The sequence below is a fragment of the Copadichromis virginalis genome, linkage group LG3 (assembly GCF_057382275.1).
Source record: "Copadichromis virginalis isolate Kocher_CV1m ecotype Utaka linkage group LG3, C_Virginalis_male_GT1.1, whole genome shotgun sequence".
NCBI classification, from domain to species: Eukaryota; Metazoa; Chordata; class Actinopteri; order Cichliformes; family Cichlidae; genus Copadichromis; species Copadichromis virginalis.
Genome location: NC_140620.1, coordinates 27,990,408 through 28,016,747, shown reverse-complemented (window position 1 = coordinate 28,016,747; position 26,340 = coordinate 27,990,408). Strand labels below are relative to the sequence as shown.

At 41.9% G+C, this 26,340-nt stretch overlaps 1 protein-coding gene across 2 annotated transcripts; it reads right to left on the bottom strand.

Moving 5' to 3' along the window:
- Window positions 1-3,173: 3,173 nt before the first annotated feature.
- Window positions 3,174-22,263, bottom strand: LOC146713890 (uncharacterized). Of its 2 annotated transcripts, XM_085450367.1 has the most exons (5): window positions 21,990-22,263; window positions 17,952-18,022; window positions 14,286-14,719; window positions 12,026-12,286; window positions 3,174-4,799 (listed from the first exon to the last, which is right to left on the bottom strand). In XM_085450367.1, the coding sequence occupies exons 3-5, from the start codon at window positions 14,590-14,592 to the stop codon at window positions 3,409-3,411; spliced, it is 1,959 nt and encodes a 652-aa protein (XP_085306493.1). In that variant the 5' UTR covers window positions 14,593-14,719; window positions 17,952-18,022; window positions 21,990-22,263; the 3' UTR covers window positions 3,174-3,408. The 2 variants fall into 2 exon arrangements, with proteins under 2 accessions (XP_085306493.1, XP_085306500.1); XM_085450374.1 differs by lacking the exon at window positions 17,952-18,022.
- Window positions 22,264-26,340: the final 4,077 nt, after the last annotated feature.

The following is a 26,340-nucleotide window of genomic DNA, read 5'->3' as shown; positions in this document are numbered from 1 at the left end:
TGCTATGGGCTTGGAGTTGGCCTCTAGTGTTGTACGCCACATCCCCATTGAGTTCCTGATGAAGGCTCTTAGGGTCCCATTGATCTTGTACAATTCTAGGCATTCCAGTATCCAGCTGTGGGGCATTGAGTCATAGGCCTTCTTGTAATCAATCCAGGCAGTGCACAGGTTGGTCAGTCTGGTCTTGCAGTCTCGGCTGATTGTTCTGTCTACCAGTAGCTGGTGTTTTGCGCCTCTGGTATTCTTGCCAATTCCTTTCTGTGTCCCGCTCATGTATTGACCCATGTGCCTGTTCATCTTAGCCGATATGATGCCTGACAGGAGCTTCCATGTAGTACTGAGGCAGGTTATTGGTCGGTAGTTGGAGGGGACCGGTCCCTTCTTGGGGTCCTTGGGGATCAGGACCGTCCGGCCTTCAGTTAGCCATTCCGGGTGTCTCTCGTTAACTAGCAGCTGGTTCATTTGTGCTGCCAGACGCTCGTGGAGTGCAGTCAGCTTCTTCAGCCAGTAGGCGTGAACCATGTCGGGCCCTGGTGCTGTCCAACTCTTCATACTGGAGACCCTTTCTTGGATATCTGCCACTGTGATGGTTACTGGACCCTGTTCAGGGAGGTCGCTGTGGTCTGCCCTCAGATCCTCTAGCCACTGAGCATTGCCGTTATGGGTTGCATCCTTCTCACATATGCTCTTCCAGTATTGCTCCGTCTCCAGCCTTGGTGGTGCTGTTCTCTTATTGTTCCCTTGCCACTGAGAGTACACCTTTGCTGGTTCTGTGGAGAACAGCTGGTTTATTCTCCTGCCTTCTATCTCTCTGGTGTACCTCCTCAAGCGGCTGGCCAAGGCTGTGAGTCTTTGCTTGGCAGTTTCCAAGGCCTCAGGTATGGACAGCTTGCTGTATTTCTTAGGCACCTTATTTGTCGCACCTTTCTGCAACTCCGTTAGTTGGCTAACCTCCCTCCGTGCTACTTTGATCTTGCCCTCTAGCCTCCTTCTCCATGGAGGGTACTGCCCCTTGTCGCTGTTCAACTTGTAGCCAAGCATCTCACTGATCACTGTTGCCGTATTGTAGATGAGCTTGTTAGTGTCGGTAATCGTGGTTGTAGGTATTGCCCGTAGTGCTGCATTAACATCATCTAGCAGACCTTCTGAGGGTACTTCACGTAATCTTGGTAACCGGCTACGGGGGATCCAGGTTTCAAGCTTGGCCATGATCCTATTTTTCAGGTCAGTTCCTCTCGCACTCAACGATCCTTCTCCTATCGCACTTGGGGCTATGTACCCAATCTCGGGTGATGATATCTCCCCCCTGACCTGGCGTCCTGACTCCTCCTTGCCGTAGCATTTGTGTTGTACCTCGTCAATCTCTAGCTGTGAGAGCAGTCCCTTCTTTCGAATGTTGGAACACTGAGCTACTAGTTGTTTCGCCGTCATTGTGGATGTTGGGTATCGAAGAATCCATAGGTCCCTCATCCTATTCATGTAGCCCCTTCCGCCAGGGTTACTTGCGTAGTAGCATTCCAACAATGCCCTGTTTTTGTCTCTTGCCCACCGATGCCTTCTTGTTCCAGTAGCCCACTTTTCGTCAGGGTGCCCTGGTTCCTCAACCATATATATATATATATATATATATATATAGGACCCTACACCACCGGGCAGAACATGAACATGTTCCGTCTAAGCCTGAAGGGAAAAAGAAGGAACACACGCATGTAAAGGAAGCACTCAAAACATATCGTTATCCTAATTGGGAGTTTATAAAGTCAGCTAAGCAGCACAGAAAAGAAGATCAGACACCAGCTAGGTTGGATAAGAAAGACAGACGCAACAACATTATCATCCCCTATGTAGCCGGTGTATCAGAAAAACTCAGGAGAGTTTTCTCCAAGCATGACATCCCAGTGTAATTCAGACCCAGCAACACGCTCAGACAAAAACTGGTTCACCAGAAAGACAAAACTCCAAAACACAGACTTAACAATGTGGTGTATGCTGTGCAGTGTAGCGAGAAATGCCCAGACCTCTACATTGGGCGCGATCGTGGCTCAAGAGTTGGGAGTTCGCCTTGTAATCGGAAGGTTGCTGGTTCGAGCCCCGGCTTGGACAGTCTCGGCTGTTGTGTCCTTGGGCAAGACACTTCACCCGTTGCCTACTGGTGGTGGTCAGAGGGCCCGGTGGCACCAGTGTCCGGCAGCCTCACCTCTGTCAGTGCGCCCCAGGGTGGCTGTGGCTACAATGTAGCTTGCCATCACCAGTGTGTGAATGTGTGTGTGAATGGGTGGATGACTGGATATGTAAAGCGCTTTGGGGTCCTTAGGGACTAGTAAAGCGCTATATAAATACAGGCCATTTACCATTGGAGAGACCAAACAGCCACTTCACAAACACATGGCACAACATAGAAGAGCCACCTCCACAAGACAAGACTCAGCAGTCCATCTGCATCTAAAGGATGCTCACATTTTGGACAGAGAGGACAGATGGTTTGAAAGAGGAGTGAATGAAGCCACTATATGTTCACTATCATAATTGTCAATAGTACATGGTTGTGGTTAAAATATTTGTGGTTTAGTGCTCCAATAACTAAACAAACTAAAACCCATTTTGTGCCCGTGTACATTGACCTTTGGTTTGTTGCATGTTAATCTCCTCCAACAGGAGGAAGTTTTTTAACTGGAGCAGAAAAGCCCTAAAGCTGAACATCCGTCTTTTTTCTCCCATATTTTCTTTCTGTTTTGTGTGCTAAACACTACATCTTATAAAGAGCAGTTAATATTTCCCAGCTGAATTGGCCTCTATTCATTGACTAATTGAGGAATCACTGCAGCTCCAATGTAGTTTTTGGATTTGACAACTGGGGAAAAAAAATAACTTATGCAATCTTCTAATTGGTGTGAGCTGTATTATAGTCAAAGATACACTTAGTGCCTGGAAATATGCCAAGATTGCAAAAAACATTTTAGCTGCTCATTATAGTTCACACACTCATAACTGCCCTTTTGAAGGAAAAGTGTTATTGTGTGACAGTTTTAAGGCAAAGGAGGGTGGGACTGACAAAATGTATTGGGGACTTCCCCCTTCAAGCATGACACTTGGTATTTGATACTTTTGCTCCCTTACAAAAATAAACACAATTCTTGACTGTTGCTCAATTCTTTCATTTTTATTGTGTTTATTTATTGTGTTTTATTGTGACATTTGTCCCAATATAGGATATAAAACAGTAATAATAAACAACATAGCTAAACAATGAACCAACAGAACAGGAGCATACAGAATTTAAAGCTTCATGAAATATAAGATCAGAGTTTCCCTGATACAATTAATAAAATAAACTGAACAAACAATGCTGAGAGTTCTTTACTGTTCTAGACAGAAAAATAATGGCCTGAATATAGATCATCTTTTCACTCACGTGTTTAGCGATGACTCACAGCTGTCCCGCATTTTCTTAGTATGAACATTTGAACGCGCATGAATTCTCATGTGCTTCTTTAATTTTATCCTCTGGACAAACCTTTCCCCACAGATGCTACATGGATACGGTTTCTCACCTGTGTGAATTCTTACATGACAGTTCAAATGTGATTTCTGAATAAATCTTTTCCCACAGGTGTTACAAGAATACGGCTTCTCACCTGTGTGAATTCTCATGTGTCTTTTGCATGCTGATGCGTGAGCAAATCTTTGACCACAGGTGGTACAAAGATATGGTTTCTCACCTGTGTGAATTCTTATATGACTTTCCAGTTGTGACTTCTGAATAAATCTTTTCCCACAGGCATTACAAGAATACGGTTTCTCACCAGTGTGAATTCTCATGTGTGTTTTTAATGCTGAGGAGACAGCAAATCTTTTTCCACAGAAGCCACAGGAATACAGCTTCTCAACTGTGTGAATTCTTGTGTGTTTTTTGAACACTGATGATGCAGCAAATCTTTTCCCACAGGTGCTACATGAATACGGCATCTCACCAGCGTGAATTCTCGTGTGTTTTTTGAACGCTGATGGGCTAGCAAATCTTTTTCCACAGGTTCTACAAGAATACAAGTTCTCACCTGTGTGAATTCTCATGTGTGTTTTGCATGCTGCTGGAAGAGCGAATCTTTTACCACAGGTGGTACAAGGATATGGTTTCTCACCTGTGTGAATTCTTATATGACTTTCCAGTTGTGACTTCTGAATAAATCTTTTCCCACAGGCATTACAAGAATACGGTTTCTCGCCAGCATGAATTCTCATGTGTGTTTTTAATGTTGATGAGGCAGTAAATCTTTTCCCACAGGTGTTACAAGAATACGGCTTCTCACCTGTGTGAACTCTTAGATGTGCAATCAGTTTGTATTTATCAGGTAAAGTTTTTCCACACACGTCACATTGTACAGACTTGTTCTTTGTGTCAGTTCTACTTTGACTCACTGACACAGGACTGTTGTCTACTCTCTGACTGTGATGTCTCTTCTTCAGCTCTGCATTTCTAGTAGATCCAGAGTCCACATGCCCATTTTCTTCATGATATCTGCTCTCTACTTCAGGAGAGCTGTGAGAAAGGAGCTGCTCACTGTTTGGTTCTGGTTCACTGTGGTGACTTTCCTCATAAGTAGGAGTCTTCATGAAGGTATCACTCTCCTGCTTCAGTCCAAGCTGCTCTCCCTCCTGACTGCTGCACAGTTCCTCCTGTTCCTCTTTAATCTGTGGAGGCTCTGGGTCCTCCTGGTCCAGACTAGAGTTCCTCTCCTGGTTAAAGACCCGCTGTTCTGTAAGAGCCTCTTCTTCCTCAATAGCATGTTGGTGTAGGACATCTGAAGGCACAAGGAAGAAAAATGATAGCAAAACAAACATTTGCGAAAATGTTTACTGGTCTGAACCATAAGCAGATCTCTACATAGTAAGCATGTTGCTCACACATACCACTAAAATTTAAAGTGTACAAATGTGAAAAATTATTAAGGCACTGATGGAAATGTTTAGTTCTGTCATGGTGTGTGCTGTGTGCAGGCAGGAGACGAGGACCCAAACGCAGAACTCATAGAGGCAAACGTAGAGTCAAAACAGCTTTAACCCTTTAAAGCCGGTTGGAGCGGGCACGCTCCGTTTTGCGTAACTATTTTAAAATCCCGGTAGCACTGCAACCACGTGAGCTAGCGCAACAATTTATTTTGCATACGAAACCGGAGAATTTGTACTTACATCTTATGCCATCAGCTTGTCCTAAGTCACAGTTCCTTCCACATATAGCTTTGCAAAAACTGCATAAAAAGCGCTTGCAGGAACAAAAACAAAATATTCCCGAAACACACTTTGCCGATCAGCTGTTCATAACACTTCCTACATCCATCAGCGTGAACTATCGCATGTCCACTAGGGCCGCCACAAACGATTATTTTGATAGTCGACTAGTCACCGATTATTTTTGCGATTAGTCGACTAATCAGATCATCATCCATTGAACGTAAAACGTACAGCTTATTGCACCAGCAGCATCTGCTCATATATAACTATCATTAGCTTACAGCTTTAAGTGTTTAAGGTATGTGCTAACTAAAAATAAAGACAAGATGATAGTTTATTAAATTTTAATGAAATTTGCAGATTGTTTCGGTGAAGTTTAATAAACTCCTTGCTATCTAAAATATAACAGGACACCGGAGTAAATTCTCCAGCATCTCACACTTCTGATAATCAGCTGTCTGCTTGACATTTATTCAGCTGTGTAAAAACTATAACTTTAATCTCAGCCAAACCGATTTACTCAGGAACAAATAAAATACTAAAAAAGCCAAACAATAACATTTTTAAGTTATCTAAGTGACTTATATATCATGTTTAAAATGAGTAGCGAAAGACGGCGGTGGGTTTGAAAACGATTTGCCGGGAGTCCGGTGCTCTCATAGCTCTAGTGAGCCTTGCCCCTGGCTAGCTATCGAGCTAGTGGGTAACAGACATCTCCGAAAACATCGGAGCGCTTTTGAAAATATGTGGTGTCTTGATAAACTGAGCAGATATTTGAGGTAAACACAGCTACATTCTCGCCTGAAAATATGTTAAATGTTTATTTTGTGACCCAGAAAGAATAATAAGCATAATATTAAAACTAACTAGCTGCCGCCATTGTTGGAAACTGAGCTGGGCTGTGCTATGAATTTTGGGACACAGCTCCGTTATTACACTCTTAAATCCTGCTACTTATTCCTGCGTCTTTTGGGATCTTACAAAGCTTCAAACGACGCGTCGACTATTAAATTAGTCATCGACGATTTTGATAGTCGACCTAATCGTGACTAGTCGACTAATCGTGGCAGCCCTAATGTCCACCATGACCTGCCCGAAACCGGAAGTGAAGTCATTTTGCGGAAATGTAGTTTTTTACCATCGGGGCCTTATGAGCCTATACTGATGTTTTTTAAAGTTATATTTGACTTTATGACTTTCTGTGTCGTTTCTGGGATGCTTAGGACTCATATTGCACTGCTGGAAATATGCTGTCCTGCATATGCTGTTATTTTGCAAATTTGCATTATAATATTTATTTGCATTTTTCCTGCAGTATATGAAAATTGGTGTATTTCAAAAATAAAATTATGAAGACACTTAAAATAAATTTCCTGTGGTAGGAAACTATTTTGTGCAACTTTTTTGTATTTACAGTTTTGAGGGATAAGCCTCTTAAATTTCTCTAACTAGAAATATATGTTAAAAAAACAAAAACAATTTTCAATTTTTTTGTAGTTTATTGCACTGTTTTGCAATTTATGTAAGTACTATACACTTAATGCATACATATTATTAAGATTTAGGCTATAATGGTTGTATTGATGTATATCAACTTGAAATGCTCCTAAAAATGGCACTACAGCATGTAAAAATATAATATAAGCTCTGGCAGACTTGGTTCTATGGTAGGTCTTAAAGGGTTAATGCTCAACTCCAACATAAGAAAACTGAATATACAATCATAAACTTTTGCAGGCAGACAGAACACACAGCATAAGAAAAAGGTGAACCAATGTTAACAATGCGACAACAATTACCAACTGACAGGAGATTAAAACACACTGGCAGGAACATGAGGAAAAGAGGAACAGGTGGACACACAGCTGGAACTTATTAGGCAAGACAAGACAAGGAAGAGGAGAAGTGAGAAATGGAACGAAAATCATACATGATTCCAAACATTTTTTACAAATAAATAACTGAAAAGTGGGGTGTGCGTAATTATTCAGCCCCCTGAGTCAATACTTTGTAGAACTACCTTTTGCTGCAATTATAGCTGCCAGTGTTTTAGGGCAGTGGTCCCCAACCCACGGGCCTCGGACCGGTACCAGTCCGTGAATCGTTTGGTACCGGGCCGCGAGAGTTGAGGCTCAGGTGTGAAATGTATGGTTTTCAGGGTTTTTATCATTTTCAGCGTTATTTTGTTATCGTTTTTATCGTTAACTCGGTTTTCCTGGGTCTTTTCACGTGTGTTATGAATAAAACTTCTTTTTTTCGGTACCGGTACTAGTTTTATTTTGTTGTATTTATCCGCTACACCTTAAAGGCCGGTCCGTGAAAATATTGTCAGGCATAAATCGGTCCGTGGCGCAAAAAAGGTTGGGGACCGCTATTTTAGGGTATGTTTCTACCAGCTTTGCACATCTACAGACTGAAATCCTTGCCCATTCTTCTTTGCAAAACAGCTCCAGCTCAGTCAGATGGACAGCGTTTGTGAACAGCAGTTTTAAGATCTTGCCACAGACTCTCGATTGGATTTAGATCTGGACTTTGACTGGGCCATTCTAACACATGCGTTTTGTTTTAAACCATTCCATTGTTGCCCTGGCTTTATGTTTAGGGTCGTTGTCCTGCTGGAAGGTGAACCTCTGCCCCAGTCTCAAGTCTTTTGCTCCAAGAGGTTTTCTTCCAAGATTGCCCTGTATTTGGCTCCATCTATTTTCCCATCAACTCTGACCAGCTTCGCTGTCCCTGCTGAAGAGAAGCACTCCCAGAGCATGATGCTGCCACCACCATATTTGACAGTGGGGATGGTGTGTTCAGAGTGATGTGCAATGTTAGTTTTCCGTCACACATAGCGTTTTGCTTTTTGGCCAAAAAGTTCCATTTTGGTCTCATCTGACCAGAGCACCTTCTTCCACATGTTTGCTGTGTCCCCCACATGGCTTGTGGCAAACTGCAAACAGGACTTCTTATGGTTTTCTGTTAACAACTTTCTTCTTGCCACTCTTCCATAAAGGCCAACTTTGTGCAGTGCACGACTAATAGTTGTCCTATGGACAGATTCCCCCACCTGAGCTGTAGATCTCTGCAGCTCGTCCAGAGTCTCCATGGGCCTCTTGGCTGCTCTTCTGATCAGCGCTCTCCTTGTTCGGCCTGTGAGTTTAGGTGGACGGCCTTGTCTTGGTAGGTTTACAGTTGTGCCATACTCCTTCCATTTCTGAATGATCGCTTGAACAGTGCTCCGTGGGATGTTGAATTGAATTGAATGAATGCTTTATTGGCCATATGCAGGTTGCCCCGCAGAGGAATAGGACCCCCCCCCCCCGACTTACACACACAACAAGGACATCACATGGGAATACAGTCGGAGATCGGCAGCGTTGCAGAGAAAACACTGAAAAATTACACAACAATGGGAAAAAGTACAAGAGGAAAAAAAGAGACCTCTTCTCACGCTGGGCACCTATGGGAGGACAGCATGAGAACAGGAAACAAAAAAAACTCCTCTTCACAGAGAGCACATTAATGTCCACATCACAGCATTAGAGCACGTGACTAGCCACAGGGGTGGATAGGGGGGTGGGGGGTAATCCGAAGGAACACAGCAGTCATCCTATACAGCGCTACCATTTCAGCGCGGCACGCAGACCCGCAGTCTTCCCCCGCAGGAAACAAGCATCGAAGGCGTTTGGAAAGGGAGGGGGATGAGTGCGTGCTTATCAGTGTAAGTGTATGTGTGTGCGTGTCCAGAGTTCAGCTGAGACAGTGTCCTTCGCTCTATCAGGCTAAGTAAACAGTCTGCCAGCCAACCCAGGTGGCCTTGCATGGGATGGGAAGAATAGTCATCACACAGTCGTTATCAGGGAGTTGTTTTGGTGGGCTCCAGCCTCGGGCCTGAGCAGCTGGCGCCGTGGTGTCCATATGTTGAATATTGTTGATTTCTCCTTTACAAATTTCTCTTTTTCATATTTCTGGAGAGCTTTGCAGCTCCGAATTTAGCACTCTGACACTGGTCTCTCGATCTCCCGTTGGAGAGCCGCGAGCCTCCCCATGATGGTATCAAACTTCTGTTCCGTGGTGTTGTCATTCTTTTGATTCTGAGACCCCACAGCTGCAGTGAGCCGTTCTGCGATGTGTTCCAACTTTCGCTCAAGGGTGTCAATATGAGCAGGCCCCTCTCTGATGTATCCCATCATATGCTCAATGGTGTTAGTTTGAGTCTTCACGGCAGCTGTAAGCGTCTCCAAGGTGTTAACCATGCTACGTTCGGTGTGAGAGGTCGCGCCTTGTCCCGTCGCTTCAATTCCAGCGGTCAGCCTTGGGGGGGTTTGAACAGCTGGTTCCGCTCTCTTATTTCTCCGATAGGTCAGGGCCAAGCCAGCTCCGATCAGCAAGAACCCTGTTATCATGGTTCCGAATAGGTAGATGTCTTCAGCGTCCTCGATAGACAGTCCCGCCAGGCACAAGATCCTCCAGGTCTGCCACCCATCCATCGTGTATCCGGCAGGGAAAGTCCCTCCAGGGCACTCAGGCTCTCCCGAGCCCAGACTTCTCGTTGAGAAGAGGGTGTCAATAGCATTCAGAGACCAGTTGATCAAATCCATAATTCTCTTTTAGGTTTTAGAGAACGACAGTGAGAGACTGTTCCAGGGAAAGTAATGCACATGAGACAAGACAAGGACACAAGAGGCTAAGCAGGGAAGATAAGGGGAAGGAGGAGAGGAGAAAAAGTGCGACCGCCTTCACCGAGAGCCAAGAGACAGAAAGGCTTGGGCAATCTTTTTGTAGCCTAAGCCTGCTTTACATTTCTCAATAACTTTATCCCTGACCTGTCTGCTGTGTTCTTTGGACTTTATGGTGTTGTTGCTCCCAATATTCTCTTAGACAACCTCTGAGGCCGTCACAGAGCAGCTGTATTTGTACTGACATTAGATTACACACAGGTGCACTCTATTTAGTCATTAGCACTCATCAGGCAATGTCTATGGGCAACTGACTGCTCAGACCAGAGGGGGCTGAATAATTACGCACACCCCACTTTTCAGTTATTTGTAAAAAATGTTTGGAATCATGTATGATTTTCGTTCCACTTCTCACGTGTGCACCACTTTGTGTTGGTCTTTCACGTGGAATTCCAATAAAATTGATTCATGTTTGTGGCTGTAATGTGACAAAATGTGGAAAAGTTCAAGGGGACCGAATACTTTTGCAAGCCACTGTAAAGCAGATTACATTAACATGAGACAAGTAAAGCAGGAAATCCACAGACTGAACTCAGAGACACAATACTAACACAGTACAGCGACCAGAGTGACATGAGGGGCAAAGGAATCCACAAGCTAAGAAATACTGAACAAAAACCAAAACACTAGTAAACAAGAACCAAGAAGAAAACAGACTAATAAACAATAATGCAAAATCAAAACACTGGGCCACAGGCCTAAGAACATAAGTTCTGACACTTTCATAAGAAAATTTCAAATTTCAGCTTCATATGTGAATATCTGTGATATATGAAATACATAGATGTTGTTGTTTTTTGTTAAATGAATGTGGATGTCTGGATTGGCTACAATTATAAGAAGGCATGCTGGGGCAGAGCTCTCTTATACGTAAATGTTTTGGCTGTGCTTGAAATACCATGAGAAATCTCTTCTTGTCTGATAAATTTCAGTTTAGAAACTCTGAATTCCATATTTTCCAAAACAGAATAGGAATATTTATTCATACTTACCCAGACCTGTAAACTGTACACATCTAAAGATTTCCATGCTGCAGAGGAAACATGTAATTCTTAAACTTAAACTGATAACACAACAAAATGAAACTTGTGTTGTTGTCTTTGTTTTTCTGTGTAGATTTTGTCTGAGCAGTGGGTGAAAACTCATGTTTCACATTGTCCTGGCTGAAGTAATATGTTTATTTAGTTATATAATGTATTGTATGTAATTTGAGTTCTAATTGGTTTGTATCATTATGCTTTGTCGACAGAAACCACACACGCACACACTCTTGCCCTGCTGTGGCCACATTCTCAACTTGAAATGTAAAGAATGACAACTTTATTCCTGGATTCTGCCTGTTTGTTCCTCTCATATCCAAACATTTGCAAGTGTTCTGACCCGACACTCTGAAGTGATTGCTGCCAGCTCAGATTTCCTGAAACCTTCTAAACACACATGCATAAATTTTCACCTTTTTGCATGAGTTAATGGTGGAAATGTGTTTATGTAAATGAAAACCAAATATCAGGCTGAAGAAATTCATTCATGTTGCTAATTACTTTGGGACCTTCAATTCTTCCTGTGCCTCTAAAAACAAATGCAACTTTGACGGTTCGAGCCCCAGCTTGGACAGTCTCTGTCGTTGTGTCCTTGGGCAAGACACTTCACCTGTTGCCTACTGGTGGTGGTCAGAGGGCCCAGTGGCGCCAGTGTCCGGCAGCCTCACCTCTGTCAGTGCGCCCCAGAGCAGCTGTGGCTACAATGTAGCTTGCCATCACCAGTGTGTGAATGTGTGGATGACTGGATGTAGTGTAAAGCGCTTTGGCGTCCTTAGGGACTAAGTAAAGCGCTATACAAATACAGGCCATTTACCATTTACTATGTCCTTATGGTATAGTGAGGGTGCTGAAGCCAATCCCAGCTACCATAGGGAGAGGCAGGGTTCATCTTGGACAGGTCACTTCAGGTCAAACTCAGGACCTTGTTGCTGTGGGGCAACAGTACTAACCACTGTTCCACTGTGCTGCCCATGAGACATAATCACTGTTATTAAATTTTTTTTTTTTTTAAAAATCAGTTTTACATACCTATTCTGTGTAACTTTATCACAGGTTTCCGGATGGTCTCCATCAGTCTGAGCTGCTCTTCATCAGTCCAGACGATAATGCCTTCAGTCTCCTGCTTCAGTACAAGTTGCTCTCCCTCCTGACTGCTGCAGAGCTCCTCCTGTTCCTCTTTAATCTGTGGAGGCTGGTCCTCCTGGTCCAGACTGGAGTTCCTCTCCTGGTTACAGACCTGCTGCTCATCCAGACCCTCCTCTTCCTCACAGTCATGTTGTTGTGGGAGGTCTTGAGGAACAAAGAAACACAAGAACAATAATCACTAATGTGTTGATACAAAAACTAATTTTTAAAAGCATGAATCAAAACCTGAACAAATGGTGATCAGCCTGTCATATGACCCATTATGAGCCACACACTTTTAAAAACCCAATTCTTTGATCTCCGGGCTAAAGGAAGAACAACACTTTGTGTTTTAATGCTCAATCAACAATCTATTTAATCAATACAATTCTCTTCATTCCATACAGACTCTTTGAGCAATACGGACGGGAGATGTGCATGGGAGGGGTGCTGCAGTTACACACACTCTTATAGCCTCAACCCCCACCCAGTCATTGTTACGGCCTCAGGTGGCCCCGCCTTCCTCTAGGTAAATCAATGTGTTCCAGGACTCGTGTGTGTGATTGGTTACTGGGAGACCCGTGCCAACCCTCTCTTATGCAGAATGAAGTGTGCCAGACCACACGGACGATTGGCTGCCCCGGGATCCCGTGATGCTCCAAGAGGCAATCAGTGGCTGATCGTACCCACCTGTGGCTACAAAAGGCTGGAGGTCCTTCACTCAGTGGCTGCTGCTTAGGACTGAACATGCAGTTTGCCCTTCGTGCCTCCCTCGTCGATCTTTGTTGAACTTGTTCATATTGCTGAACTTTGTCGAATCTTGGTGCATGCTTTAAACTTAGCCTGATTAGAGTTTTGAGCTGCTAGCTGGCTGTGAGTAGGATTTTGTGAAGCTGGCTTGCCTTAGTTAAAACCCTAGCTTTTATTTTGTGTGCGGCCAGCCTGCCTTAGTTACCCTTTAACTTTTACTCGTGACTGTTCTTTCTTTATGTAATAATTGTCTGCCCAGTGGTCTGTTGCACAGCCCTGTCGGTTTTCTGTTTAAAGTTTGTAAATAAAACCTTTTGCTTTACTCAGTTTTGTGTTGGGGGGCTCGTGTATGTTACTCCCTCCCTGACGCCTAGCAGAGGGGGTCGTAACAGTCATAAAACCTAAGCATTCACATTCTTTCTCTACAAGGTATCATGAAACAGTGTAATATTCCATTCCTGTTTTTTTCTCAAAATAAATAATCAATTAATTTTATTACATGTACATGGGGATGTTCACAGCTCAGCCTCCAACATCAAAATCTGCTGGGGCAGTCCCAACAGCACAGATATTATCAACAACCTTTGTCTCTCAAAACTATGTGCCTGCTAATGCCTCTATCTCCTGCCTCCCTATCTCGTGTCCTTGCTGCCCACTTCTTCACACACTATGTTCTCCTGGCTTTGGCTTACCAACACCTTATCCCACCAAAGGCAGCTTGCCGTCGCCTCTGCTTCTCACCTACACCTCTGACCTATTCTCCCAATTCTGTGTGTGTGCTCTATGTGTGAATGTTTAGTAGCTTGACCTATGACCTACTTAAATAAATAATTAATATAATGCTTTACTATGGTTAATACAACTAAATCCCTAATACTACAATAATCTATTCTCACAACACACACACACAACAGCTCAGGGAAATAGTTGTGCACACTCATAGCTACATGCTAACATGTTAGCATTGAAGCTCCTCACTGTGAGCAAAGACACAAAGTTCACCAAAGTAAACTGCAGGGTGACACCATGAAAACATCAGTGTCTGAAATCCTTCTTTAAATGACGCTTCACTTCAACTTCAGAGAAGTCTGTTAACAACTTGTTAAATGTGTTTTCTGCTGACATCTAACTAGATCTTTACTGCACAGCCTCAGTGTTTACAGAGGATCCAACACACACCTGATGTACTCAACACTGGAATATGTTAGAGAAAAAAAAGTTTAATAAATAAATCAATTAAAATGTTTTAAAACCTAACCTATCAGTGACCATGGACCTGCACCAGTCCAACATAGTCCATCACTGGACACTGACCCACAGCACTGATAAATACCCAGTTTAACATCTTCTAGTAAAGTCAGTCACACTGAAGAATCTGAGCTTGAACAGCACAGAGTTAAAAACATGTCCATACCTATGATGTGTGAGTTTCTGTCGGGTTTCCAGCTGATATCCAGCAGTCTGTGCTGACGGTTGATCTCCTCCTCATACTGGACGATGGTTTTTTGAACCTCTGAGAAGATTTCTTCACAAACAGCAGTTAGCCTCTTCTTGATGAACTCTCTCAGATACTGAGCTGAACTCATCGCTGCTTCAACTGGGGCTGAGCGGATCGATACAAGCATCGATGAAGCGATCCAGACGTTGGTATCAGATCCACACTGATGTGACGGGATCAATACTTCAGTTTGTGTCTCTCCTCCAAGTTCAGTCCGCTTCATCAACAGCAGCCATGTCTGCACACACACCGCTCCTCTACCACAGTAGTGCTGTCCTCCTCCGTTCTTCTTCGGGGCCTGATGGCGTTTGACAAATCAGCTTACAGGTGCATTAATCCCGCCTACTGGACTGGAGTGTGGACAGGAGAATAGCAGGAAAAACAAGGATAATTATATTCTTTCATCAATCTTATAATTCAATAGAACAATCATCCATTTACTCGTATTAAAGAAGACTGCTATCATCATTTCCTTATTTGTTTGAGCTTTCCTGATTTCTGATTCCAAATATAACAAACTATCCATCGTCCCTCTTTCTTCATGAAACCCACTCTGATCCCCAGAGAAGAGACTGTTAGTATCTAAAAATCAGCTTCATCTGTTTTCATTCTCTCCCCAACAATACGATGGGTTTTTAACTAGTTTACTATTGTCTTTAAAATGCACACTGGATTCATTCAACACGTTTATGAGAACGCATCAATTTACTAGACGATTTAATTACACACTAATCAATATTTATAACAAATAATATATTTATGAGCACAATATCATTTTTAAATAATCTCAAAACATTTCTGACTGTGTGTCTAAATGAAATAAAGTCCAAGATAAGTCAAAAGCTGTGTCCCAATTCATGACAAATGCGTCCTCTTTTTTCATGGATTTCAAGGATGGGTTGGGTTCTTTGGTGGCTCAACCTATCCCAGGATTCATAGCCTGGCGATGGTTGTGGATAATTTTCGAAAAAATGGTGGACAGCTCAAATGGGACAGACAAAGAGTAAACTTTTAAAATTAAGTACTAACTTTTATGTCACTTCTTTTGTTTTGATGGTTCACTTGTTAAGCTAAAAGAAAGGTGCTTTATTCATCTATCTGTCCTGCACTCTCTCTCTTTTTCTTTCTCTCTGATTGTGGAATAAAAGTATGAACATGTATTTATAAGTTACACTTGTGTTTGAATCCTGCAGCTTATCACACATTTGATTTCCATGTGTAACAACTGCAAGTGTCCAGAGTGAGGACAGACTGAGGGACCCACTGCTGCACATCATCTGTGAGGCTTTGCACCCCTGATGATCCACCAGGACAAACTCAGCAGTGTGTGAGGAAGAGGAGGAGGAAGAGCCAGCAGCAGCTGACAGATGGAGAGAATAGACAGACTGTTCCCTGTTTGTGAAGGACTGCTAGAAAAGTTTAACATAACTAATTGTCTGTCCTGAATCAGTTTTATTAGGTAATGTTCAAATACTTTTATCCTCCCATTGTTTGCAGTGTGGGAGAAAGTACTCAGGGCCTTCAAGTTACACACTATGAAAGGCAGCAACAAGTTTAACATTCAGAAACCTAAAGTATGTATCAGCAGCAGAATGGAGCTAAAAATAAATGTTTGTTTCAGTTCTATGAAGCTTTGAGTATTTTGGATTAGTAGCACTGCTGTGTTTGTTGCATCATATTGCTGTAATTGTTTATATGCTTTATATATTCTGAGGTAAGTTGATCTATAGTGTTACATCATATTCTATAAGGATGTTATGTGTTTGCGTACTTTCTGCCCAGTTTGACCCATTTAGCAGAAGTCAACCTGTTTAAGGGTCTGATATCTATTCTGTATGACTTAAAGCAGTTATGACATGGTCTGATTTTCTCACCCAATAAAGGAATATTTCATATATCAGTCTACTCTTCATTCTATCAGAAACCGTTATCACAGCTCGTACATTTTCTTTTTACACAAATATGTAAGCATTAAGCCAAATTTAGTAATGCCAACATATTAAAAGAACAATATTTGTCTCTTGTATATGATACATCTATATATACACTGTCAAAGGAACCTGTCTTCGAGTGAAGATTTAGGAAATATAAATGACTGCAACTTGAATCTTTACTGGAGCTCAGTATTTGACACTGAGTTCAAGTTCATTGCTGTAATTACTAATAATAATTAATATAATAATAACTTTAATATTGGTCATATTATAGTTACATTGCCAAAGTGAGATGACCTTAGTCTCATGAACAACATTAGCTAATTGTTATTTACTAGCTAATCTTAAAATCACTGTTCAGTACAGAAATGAAGCCCAACAATCCTGTAATCTCAGCCTCAGACAAATTTTAGTATTTGTTTTTAAAGCCCTCCATGGCTTGGTGTTGTTTTAAAATAGCTTATGCCGTATCCATCTGTGAGATCTTTTACTGTCTGTAGCAGGGGTCCCCAATCCCAGTCCACGAGGGCCGGTGTCCTTGCAGGTTTTAGATGTGTCCTTGATCCATCACAGCTGATTTAAATGGATAAATTACCTTCTCAACATATCTTGAAGTTCTCCAGAGGCCTGGTAATGAGCTAATCATTTGATTCAGGTGTGTTGACCCAGGGTGAGAGCTAAAACCAGTAGGGATACCGGCCCTCGTGGGCTGGGCTTGGGGACCCCTGGTCTGTATGAATCAAGTGCTGTCTAAAACATCAGTTCTGCCTTCTGGGGTACCTCAAGGATCTGTTTTAGGTCCGATTCTGTTTTTGCTTTATATATATTCCCTCTAGGCCAAATTATCAGATGTTACAATATTATTTTGTATCATCTTTATGCTGATGGTATTCGGTTATACTGTTCTTTCAAAGCTTCTGAGCTTTATAAATTGTCTTGTTTAAATAACTGTCTGTCAGAAATCAAACAATCGTTAAATGACTATTTCCTCCAGTTAAATACAGATAAAACAGAAACTTTAATTATTGCTCCTGATTACATGTTTTCGGAAATATCATTTGAAATATCATTTTTTCAGCATATCAGTTGTTTATATCTTTCAGTTCAATCGAGCCACAGAAACCTGGGTGTCATATTTGACAGTTCAAAGTCACTTGAGAAACACTCCAAACTACTGTTTCTGAACTGTTTATATCATCTAAAAAACATTTATAAACTCAAACTACTGTTGTCAAAGGCAGAACTTGAGTGATTATTCATGCTTTTATTTCTTCTCATTCGGATTGCTGTAATAGTCTTTAACAAATCAGCTTTGGATTGCTTTCAGTCTGTACAGAATGCTGCAGCAAGACTTTTAACTGGCACAAACAAGAGGTCACATATTACTCGAGTTTTGGTTTCTCTTCATTGGCTGCCAGTGCATTTTAGGGTTCATTTAAAAAAAATTAGTAGTAACTTTTAGAGCTCTACACGGTGAAGTTCCCCAGTATATCTCTGACTTGTTGAAACTAGGGGTGGGTTTTGATTACCGATTTATCGATAGATTCTAGCTTGGATAACGTGATATCGATTCATTAAAATCCTGAATCATACTATATCACTGTTGTGAGGTGGCGACGAGGCAAAGCAAACGTAGCCGATGTTTTACCTGATGGGTACAATGTTGCTGCTGCTCCTGCTGCTGATAGGGCTGGAGGGCAGGGCTGTGTTGATCTGAGACTGTAGACATTAAAAAGTCCACAGGAGAGATGGTAGCTGATTAAACAAGTGTCATGAGATAATAACAAAATGCAAAGATTGGTGACAGCGCTTGGAACCATAAGGCAGCAAAAAACTGTGAGAAATAATTTAGGCTCTGCCTGTGATTCACTCTTTGCTTCTCTTCTTCCTTCCATCCCATCTTTTCATATATCACTCTCCACTTGCTATGTGAGAACAAGGCACAACTTGCTATTGCAATAAACTATAATCTAATTATCCACACCTAACAACTCTTGCACTTAATCTATAATAAAATGATGACAGAAAAATGTTATAGCCCTGCCTTTAGTAGCCTCACACAGCTCCTACTGTTTCCTCCTCATGTCCTTACCAGGCATTTCTGGACAATGTTATATCCTGAGTAATAATTTAAAAAAAACCCATATACATAAAACACACACATGCACGCACACACAGTGACATTTTAGACCTTCTTCAGAATACTGTATATACTATGGGCATCACTGTGCTGATCCAGAATCCTTACATTATTATTTATTACTAGAGCTACAATAATAAAGCAATGAGGAGGAGGAAGTAATAAATATGAAATAATGTCATTATGATGATTCCATTTGTTTCACTATCCACTCTGTGCAGGGCAAAGCTTATTACATTTTTAAACTGTAGAGATACAATCATTTTACTGCTGTAAAATCCAAATTTTGTCTTATTTAAAATATAAATCTAATATAATCTGCTTCTTAATGTATGTTCTTTAAAATACAGCGTGTGTTTTTTAAAATATTATAATATATAATGCATAATTATGTGGACATGCATATTAGATCGTTTTTTAGTGAAATATAATCCCCCCAGAAAGGCAGGAAAAGCGCTGTAAAACATTTTTTAAAAGTTGCCTCAACAAAAGGGCACTTTGGGCACCCATCAGGAAAGGGGCGGGTGCTCCAGCCCCTCCAGCCCCCCCCCTGCACGTGCCTGCTTCATCTCAAGCACATAGGCTACGTTCACACTGCAGGTCTTAATGCTCAATTCCGATTTTTTGATCAAATCCGATTTTTTTGTCTGCTCGTTCACACTACAAATAAAATGCGACAGCAAACGCGCTCTAGTGTGAACGCTCAAAGCGGCCCGCATGCGCAAAAGAAGCTGTCACACACAACGAGCTCTGTTTAGACCCAGAGCAACAGTATTGTTTGACTGATGGCCCTTAATATGCAGACTTCGGACTTCGTTTCCCAATTTTTGCTTTAAGTTATTTTGTTATTTACATAATAATGTAAATAACCTAATAATGATCCTTATTGCTGTTTAAGAGAGGAGCGGTGCTTCAAATGATAGCTGCAGATTTCTGTCAGAATCTGCAGATTATACAGTACAAATAAAATGTTCACATTGTCTTCCCAACAGTTTCACTAACATCTACACTGGATGGCCAGGAAGCGTTCGCGATGTCTTCTCGGGCGCTGATAATTGGCTTCAGTCTTGTGTCGGTGACGTAAAAGGCGGATTTAATGCGACTTGACCGTTCAAACAGCAGTCGCTTTCTAAAACATCGGATATGTATCGGATTCAGTACCACATACGAAAGTGACCCAGATCGGATTTGAAAATATCGGATTTGCGCCGTTCACACTGTCATAGCATGATCGGATATGGGTCGCATAGGGTCAAAAAAAATCGGATTTGATGCGCTTTCGCCTGCAGTGTGAACGTAGCCTTAGGTCTTGTTGGGATTGAAAATGTTTGATTCCTTCTATTAAAATACGCGGTTATAATCATTTTCATATATTTACTGCAAATGTGCTCATTTCAGTTGGCACTCGGTCTTCTGAAGGTCATAAGCTTCGTTCAGCATGATTGTCAGGACTGATGACTGAAGGAAATGACTTGCAGAGGGGTCTCTACAGACATATTGCAGAGGGCGTTTATCTTGCTGAACCACATCCCTACAAACACTCATCAGAGATCCGTTTCTCAGTATTATAGCACTCTTCATCTCCCTACAGGCGTATTTATCGCTGTTGTAGCTGAATTTTCCTTAGATAGTTAGATTTTGTTAATTTATGTTGTAAATTTATGTTGCATGTAGGGTTGCCAACCGTCCCTTAAAATACGGAATCGTCCCGTATTTCGAAACAAAAGTACACGTCCCGTATTGAGCTAATAAGGGACGCACTTTGTCCCGTAATACAGTGAGAATCAAAAGTAGTCTATAAATGTTTATGGAATTAACGCTGTGTTTGAAAACATAATTCCCAGCCCCTCTCCTGCTTTGTGACCAATGAGCTGACAGCACACTTATGACAATTCGAGTATAACAATTCAGATTACCGCTCATCTCATTGGTCGAGGAAAGGTCGCTTACGGAGAAAATACCGGAAGACAACAGATGACCACAACAAGAAGCATGGCCAACAGGGAAACAAACGCTGACACTGCGGTGCAAGTCTCGGACGACAGTACACCTAAAGCTGGGCAGACACTGTGCGATTTTTACAGTCACGTTATTCAGCTCCTGCTCAAACTGCACGATTGACTCGCAGGGGTTAGAAGTTGGTAGGTCACCATGCAGGTCTCACACTATACGGCCCGATGCTCTGATGCGACCTGAGTGCTCACACTGTGCGTCCATAAAATTAAGGTTATAACAGAAAATCTGTCGCTCGCTCTCCCTCTCTGTCTCTCACTCACACAGACACACCACCACATCAACTTTGCTAAATTGCTAATGAAAAACATTGATCAGGCAGCTGTGATTGAGCAGCAGTGTAAATCCAACTATTTTCACGGTTGTTGTGGTCGTGATAATTTTGTGGTGCCACATCGAAAAGGCTCGGATGAGCTTTTCAAAGTTCTACAAGTTGTGCCTCCATCGCTTGTGTCCAGATCACACGCTGCACAGCCGTGCTGCTCCGTCTTTTTCACGGTGTTTACGTGTTTGCGCGCGAGCAGTGTGAGCGGCTCACGAGCGATTGATGATCGGGAGCTGGTCGTGAGGTGTTAATCACTTCTCGTTACCCCACGTATACTACACGACGCACGATGAAGGCCAAAACGGTCGCACGACTCAAAAATCGGCTCAAAATGGGCCTAAAACCGCACAGTGTCAGCCCAGCATTAGAGCAGCAATGTTTGTTCCCCTCAGAGAAAGGGAAGAATGGGAAAAGGAAAACACCTGGCTGGAAAAAGTTAATATGGGCATGTGCAGTGAATATCAGCGCTATGTGGCCAGAAGTGTGATAATATAACTTATTTTGTGTAATAAACAACTGCAAGGATAGATGATTACAACAAATAGATCACTAATACATAAAAGTAATACATAGATGAATAATGATGATGAGTTAAGATGCGTAATCATGGGAACAAGCGGGTTTACAAACAGGAACAGCTGATTAGCATTAGAAAAGCTGGAATAATACCTCAGCTGAAGCCAATTGTACTAAATGCACTAAATGTGCACTGTTACAAGAATATTTTTCTTTCTATTGTTTTCTATTATTTTAAGTTAAGCAGGACAGAGTGCTTTTAAAGAAAGATTTACTTATATTCTCAAAAGTTAAGCATGACAGGCTTCTGTTTAAGAAAGAGACCTGTTTTATCGTGTTAATGTTGTCATTTTGAGCTAAAAATAAATGGCTAAATGATCATTTGTTTCACAAGTGTTCATATCACAAAGAATAGAATATGCATCTACTTAAATCAACTTCAAGTCAAATGGTTAAAAAAATAATTTCACACACAAAAAAAGAGCTAGAAAATTCACCACACTGGGAAGGGTGAAGACAACTGGGTCGCCCGGCCCTGGCCACGAGGTGTCCCTTATTTATTTTTCAGGGAGTTGGCAACCCTAGTTGCATGTAGCACCTTGGTCCTGGAGGAACGTTGTTTCGCTTCACTGTGTACTAGGTGTATATGGTTGAAGTGACAATAAAGCCAATTTCAACCTGGTTCCACTCACCGAACGACGACCGTCTGGAGGCGATTTTATGATCACTTTAAATCCGTCCTCGTGTCTCGTTGTCACGGTTACACTGCGCTCACTGTCCGTTTCCTCCACATTACAGGTTTACTTTAACTCTGCTGGTTGTTGCTCTGCTTTTACGCTTTGTTGTTTGTCTTATTATGTTTTCCTTGTTTCACCGCTTCTCTCTCACCATCTACTTCTGTTCTCATTTCACTTCCTGAGACGTCACTTCCCTCTGCCGTCTGCTGTCCATTCACAGCCCGTTTGGTCAATTCAGTCGCCCCTCCCCCCGACACTCCTGCTCTGCTGGTTGCCACAGCAGAGCACGTGACTGAGCAGACGCCTTTGTTTGTTTGTTTTTAGCAGATGAGGTGACTGAATATGATTCATTTACATATTTGTTGTCGTTTTAATCCGTAGCTCCGATTTTCTAAATGAAGCCAAGTATTTTTCTCCTCTCTGTGTCAGTGGGACACAGTAACTCTTATCTCTGAGTGAGTGCAGCTCAGCACACAGCAGCAGAGACAGGATAACAAACTGTGTGACAGGCTGTTCATTGTTCCTACTTTATTAGAGATTTACATGATGAATTCGTAGGAACTAATTACAAGGTCAAAGATAAACAGACATAAATCACGTGTTTATGTGTGAACAAACAGACATGTGTTAAACATATAAACATGCATTAAAGCCATTAAAGTGTCTTACAGTCCCTGTTAACACATGCCTACTGACACACAGTAATGTGTGTTTGAATACAACCTGAAACCTGTTAATGTTCTGATTTAACAGCAGATTTCTCCACATGCAGGGCAGAGAAATTCCTGCATCTGTCACACAAAAAGTGGAAAATATATTTGTTTGACATTTTAATCACAATAACAAAAAAATAAAAAAATGTTGGTAGATCCACTTTTTAGGAAGATGAGGTGATGAAGAAGAGAGTATTGAGTGGAAAAAGGCCAGTGAGTTCATGTAAATGCTGCTTCTGCTGTAAGAAACAGACCTAAAAGTGAACAAATGCTCCATGATTCTCATTTCTATCCATCATCTTGAACACTGACTATAAATGTGTTCACTTCATTATTGTGTGATTTGGTTTCTTCACGTGTCTCCTTCAGTGCAAATAAAGGACTGTTAGAGTGTGTGCTGTATGTTTTTCTGAAGCATGACAATCCTTTCCAACAAGTATTTCCAGCTGTTTGTCTCCCCTCTGCATTTTAGTCTTTCTTCCTGTCATGTCTGTGTTTGTCCACCAGGTGTCTCCCTCAGCTCATTTTCTCCAAATCAGAAGCATCAGATTTGTGGAGACGCTGTACCTCCCAGCAGGGCTGGACTGGGACAAAAAATTGGCCCGGGCATTTTGACTAGCGACCGGCCCACCAGGTATTATAAGATAAGATAAGATAAGATAAGATACCTTTATTAGTCCCACAAGGGGAAATTTCATGTTAAGGCTGCCGACCTATTGCACACAATGGCGGCGCCATCTTACCCTCCGACCATACATACATTAAACAAAAACATTACATGGGGAAGACAGGTCAGAGAGGTATAACAATGGAAAAATGCACCACATGAGGAAAGATAAGGAGAAAAAAATAATCAGTTTGAGAACAGAAAAAAACACCTCTGCACATAGCACATGAAAAAAACATATCTTGCAGCTCCACCCAGCCATCAGTGCCAGGTAGCAGGGGCAAGCTCAGTTTTTTGCACCTGCCTCCTATCATTTAATGTGCAGCTGGAAATCAGTTGCTACAATTCCATGCTCTGCTCCTCCACCATTGCCGTTTATCTCTTCAAGGCATAAGAATCCAGCTGTGATGTTTTCTATCCCTCCTTCTGCAAAGTGCAGAAGCAAAGTTTGCCAAGTTGTTTCTTTATCCCTCATTCACAAAGGCAGGTTTTTCTACCAACAAGTTGCCAGTTTCTTTGCATCTATCATTGCAAAAAGGAGCAGCTAACCCTTCCAGCAATGGGATGCCATGAATCTATAATTCATAAATGCAGGATCAAGCTTTCTACCACAGAGTTGCCACTTTCTCTGCATCTATCATTGCAAAAAGCAGCAGTGAACCCTTCTGCTTCCAGGATGTCAGTTCTCTGCCATCTACATATTGTTTGCAGAAAAAAAAAGAAAAAAAAAAGAAAAAGAACATGGGCACCAGATAGTGAGTTCATTGCTCTACTATCCTTCATTTGCAACATGCTGCAGCAAACTTCCTGACACTGGGATGCCAGTTTATCATTCGCAAAATGCAGAAACAAGTTTTTCTGCCACTGGGATGTGAGTTTCTCCGCTTCTAGCCTTCATATGCTAAGCAGCAGTGATTCCTTTTGGCACTAAGATTCCAGGTTATCTGTCTTTATCCCTGCTTGTCAAATGCAGCAGAAAGCTTTTTGCATCAGGATGCCAGGTTCTCTATATTCTAAGCTTCCTTCACAAAATAAAGCAGCTCACTTTTCGAACACTGGATTGGCAGCCTCGGCTATCTATCATTTGCAAAAACAACAACAACAAAAACTATTATCAGCTTCAGGTTGCCAGTTTGTTGCTCTGCTATCCTTGGTTTGCAACTTGCAGTAGTAAAATTTTCTGGCACCAGGATGCCAGTTTGCCTTCCTACTATCCTTCTTTCACAAATGTAGCAGCAAGCTTTCCCCACTGGGATGCCAGTTTCCCTGATTCTACCCACCTTCATAAAATATAACAGTGCATATTCCTGGCACTGTGTTGCCAGTCTTCTTCCCCATATCGTTCATTTGCAAACACAGCAGTAAACATTCCTTACACCGGAATGCCAGTTTCTCAGTTTTGTCCCTTCCTCCGCAAATGCAGTAACAAACCCTTCTGGTACAGGGGTGGCATTTTCTCTGCCATCTATCCTTCCTTCGCAGTGCACCATCGTGGCAACAGGATTCCAGGTTCTCTATCCTCGATTGCTCTTTTTTAAGACATTTTAAGCGCATAATTCCTCAAGGCGTCCCTTCACTTCTCATATGGTTTTTCTAAAGATTTGTAATGTGCTGAATATGAATATGCATATTCAGCACGTTACGGCAGACTGGATGACATGCTCATGCTTTTCAGAATACTTTTATTCACACTTTTGTTTGCTGTTCACTCCAGACCGGCTGCAGCTTCTCAGCTCAGCTACACACATCACCAACAAGAACAACGACAGACAAAAAGCAGAGCGTTTTATGCCGGTGAGGTGTGATTGTAGATGACATGCAGGTGATTCCATCTCCCCTTCCATCTCAGACCACACCCCGCCACAGGTATAATTTAAACTCACATGATTATCAACCATAAGAACAAATTCAGATTTATATTGTATAAGGCAGTGGTTCTCAGACTTCTTCATTCCCCACGTGGCAGGACGAAATATTTTCACACCCCATCTAAACAATGACAGAAAAGCCTAGCTGCAACTTTATTTAGACAATAAACTCATTCACAATGAATCCTTCAGTATTTTTTGTTTTAACTTTCATTTCAAACAACTATTTGTAACTTTCATTACTAGACTGCTTCATTAGTCTCCACCACTTCTTCAAAAAAGCAACAAATAAAGCAGAATGTGAACATTGCCAAACATGGAAAAATAAAGTTCAGTCTTATAAAAAACAACAACCCAGAAACCTGTGAACAGAGATGAAAAATATCGAACTTAGTGAGAGTTTAATACTATTCACTCTTAGTGGCTGCAGTGAGCCTGTTTTTGACTGCAGAGCTGTGGCATGGAGACAGAATTTATTTCTCTTGTGTCGGGAGCATTCACTGGGCAGGGCGAGCGGATCCAGTTGACTCCGCCTCCATTACAACCAACTAGACGTGGAAGTATTGAACTGCTTTTGTGAAAAATGAGTGTTGTCACATTACCGTTCAGTTTGTAGGTTACAACAGAAAATGATACATATACTGTCCTCATGTTATCGGACAGGATTATTTCAATAAACAAAAGGACATTTTGACTGATTATTATTTTTATTCTTCTGTTCAGAGCTAAAACCTCCAACATTTCAGGAGTAGTTAGTCATTATAAGAGGTGTTCGTAGACTAAAAATCAAGAGTGTGTGATACTGTTTGTCTATGGTGCGCCTGCTGCCTGCGGCACAGGGAGGAGAGGGCGGGGCGGGATTCTCTGGCTGGCGCAGCATCTAATAACCAACTCGAAAAATAAAACAAAATAAAAACAAACCAACAAACACGAAAACACCAGACATCATGATACAGACTTATAATTTGCACCGACGTTTTATGGAAATTCTATACACGAAAAGTGAGCGCGAGAGCCCTCGGTGCGCCTGCTCGCTGCTGAAGTCAAAGTAAACTTTA

Excerpts from the sequence above, each read along its gene's own strand:
- LOC146713890 (XM_085450367.1), bottom strand. The coding sequence starts at position 14,592 with ATGAAGCGGACTGAACTTGGAGGAGAGACACAAACTGAAGTATTGATC. Across the intron at positions 12,287-14,285 it reads CAGAAACTCACACATCATAG|ACCTCCCACAACAACATGAC; the intron begins GTATGGACATGT and ends TTGTTCCTCAAG. Across the intron at positions 4,800-12,025 it reads GATAAAGTTACACAGAATAG|ATGTCCTACACCAACATGCT; the intron begins GTATGTAAAACT and ends TTGTGCCTTCAG.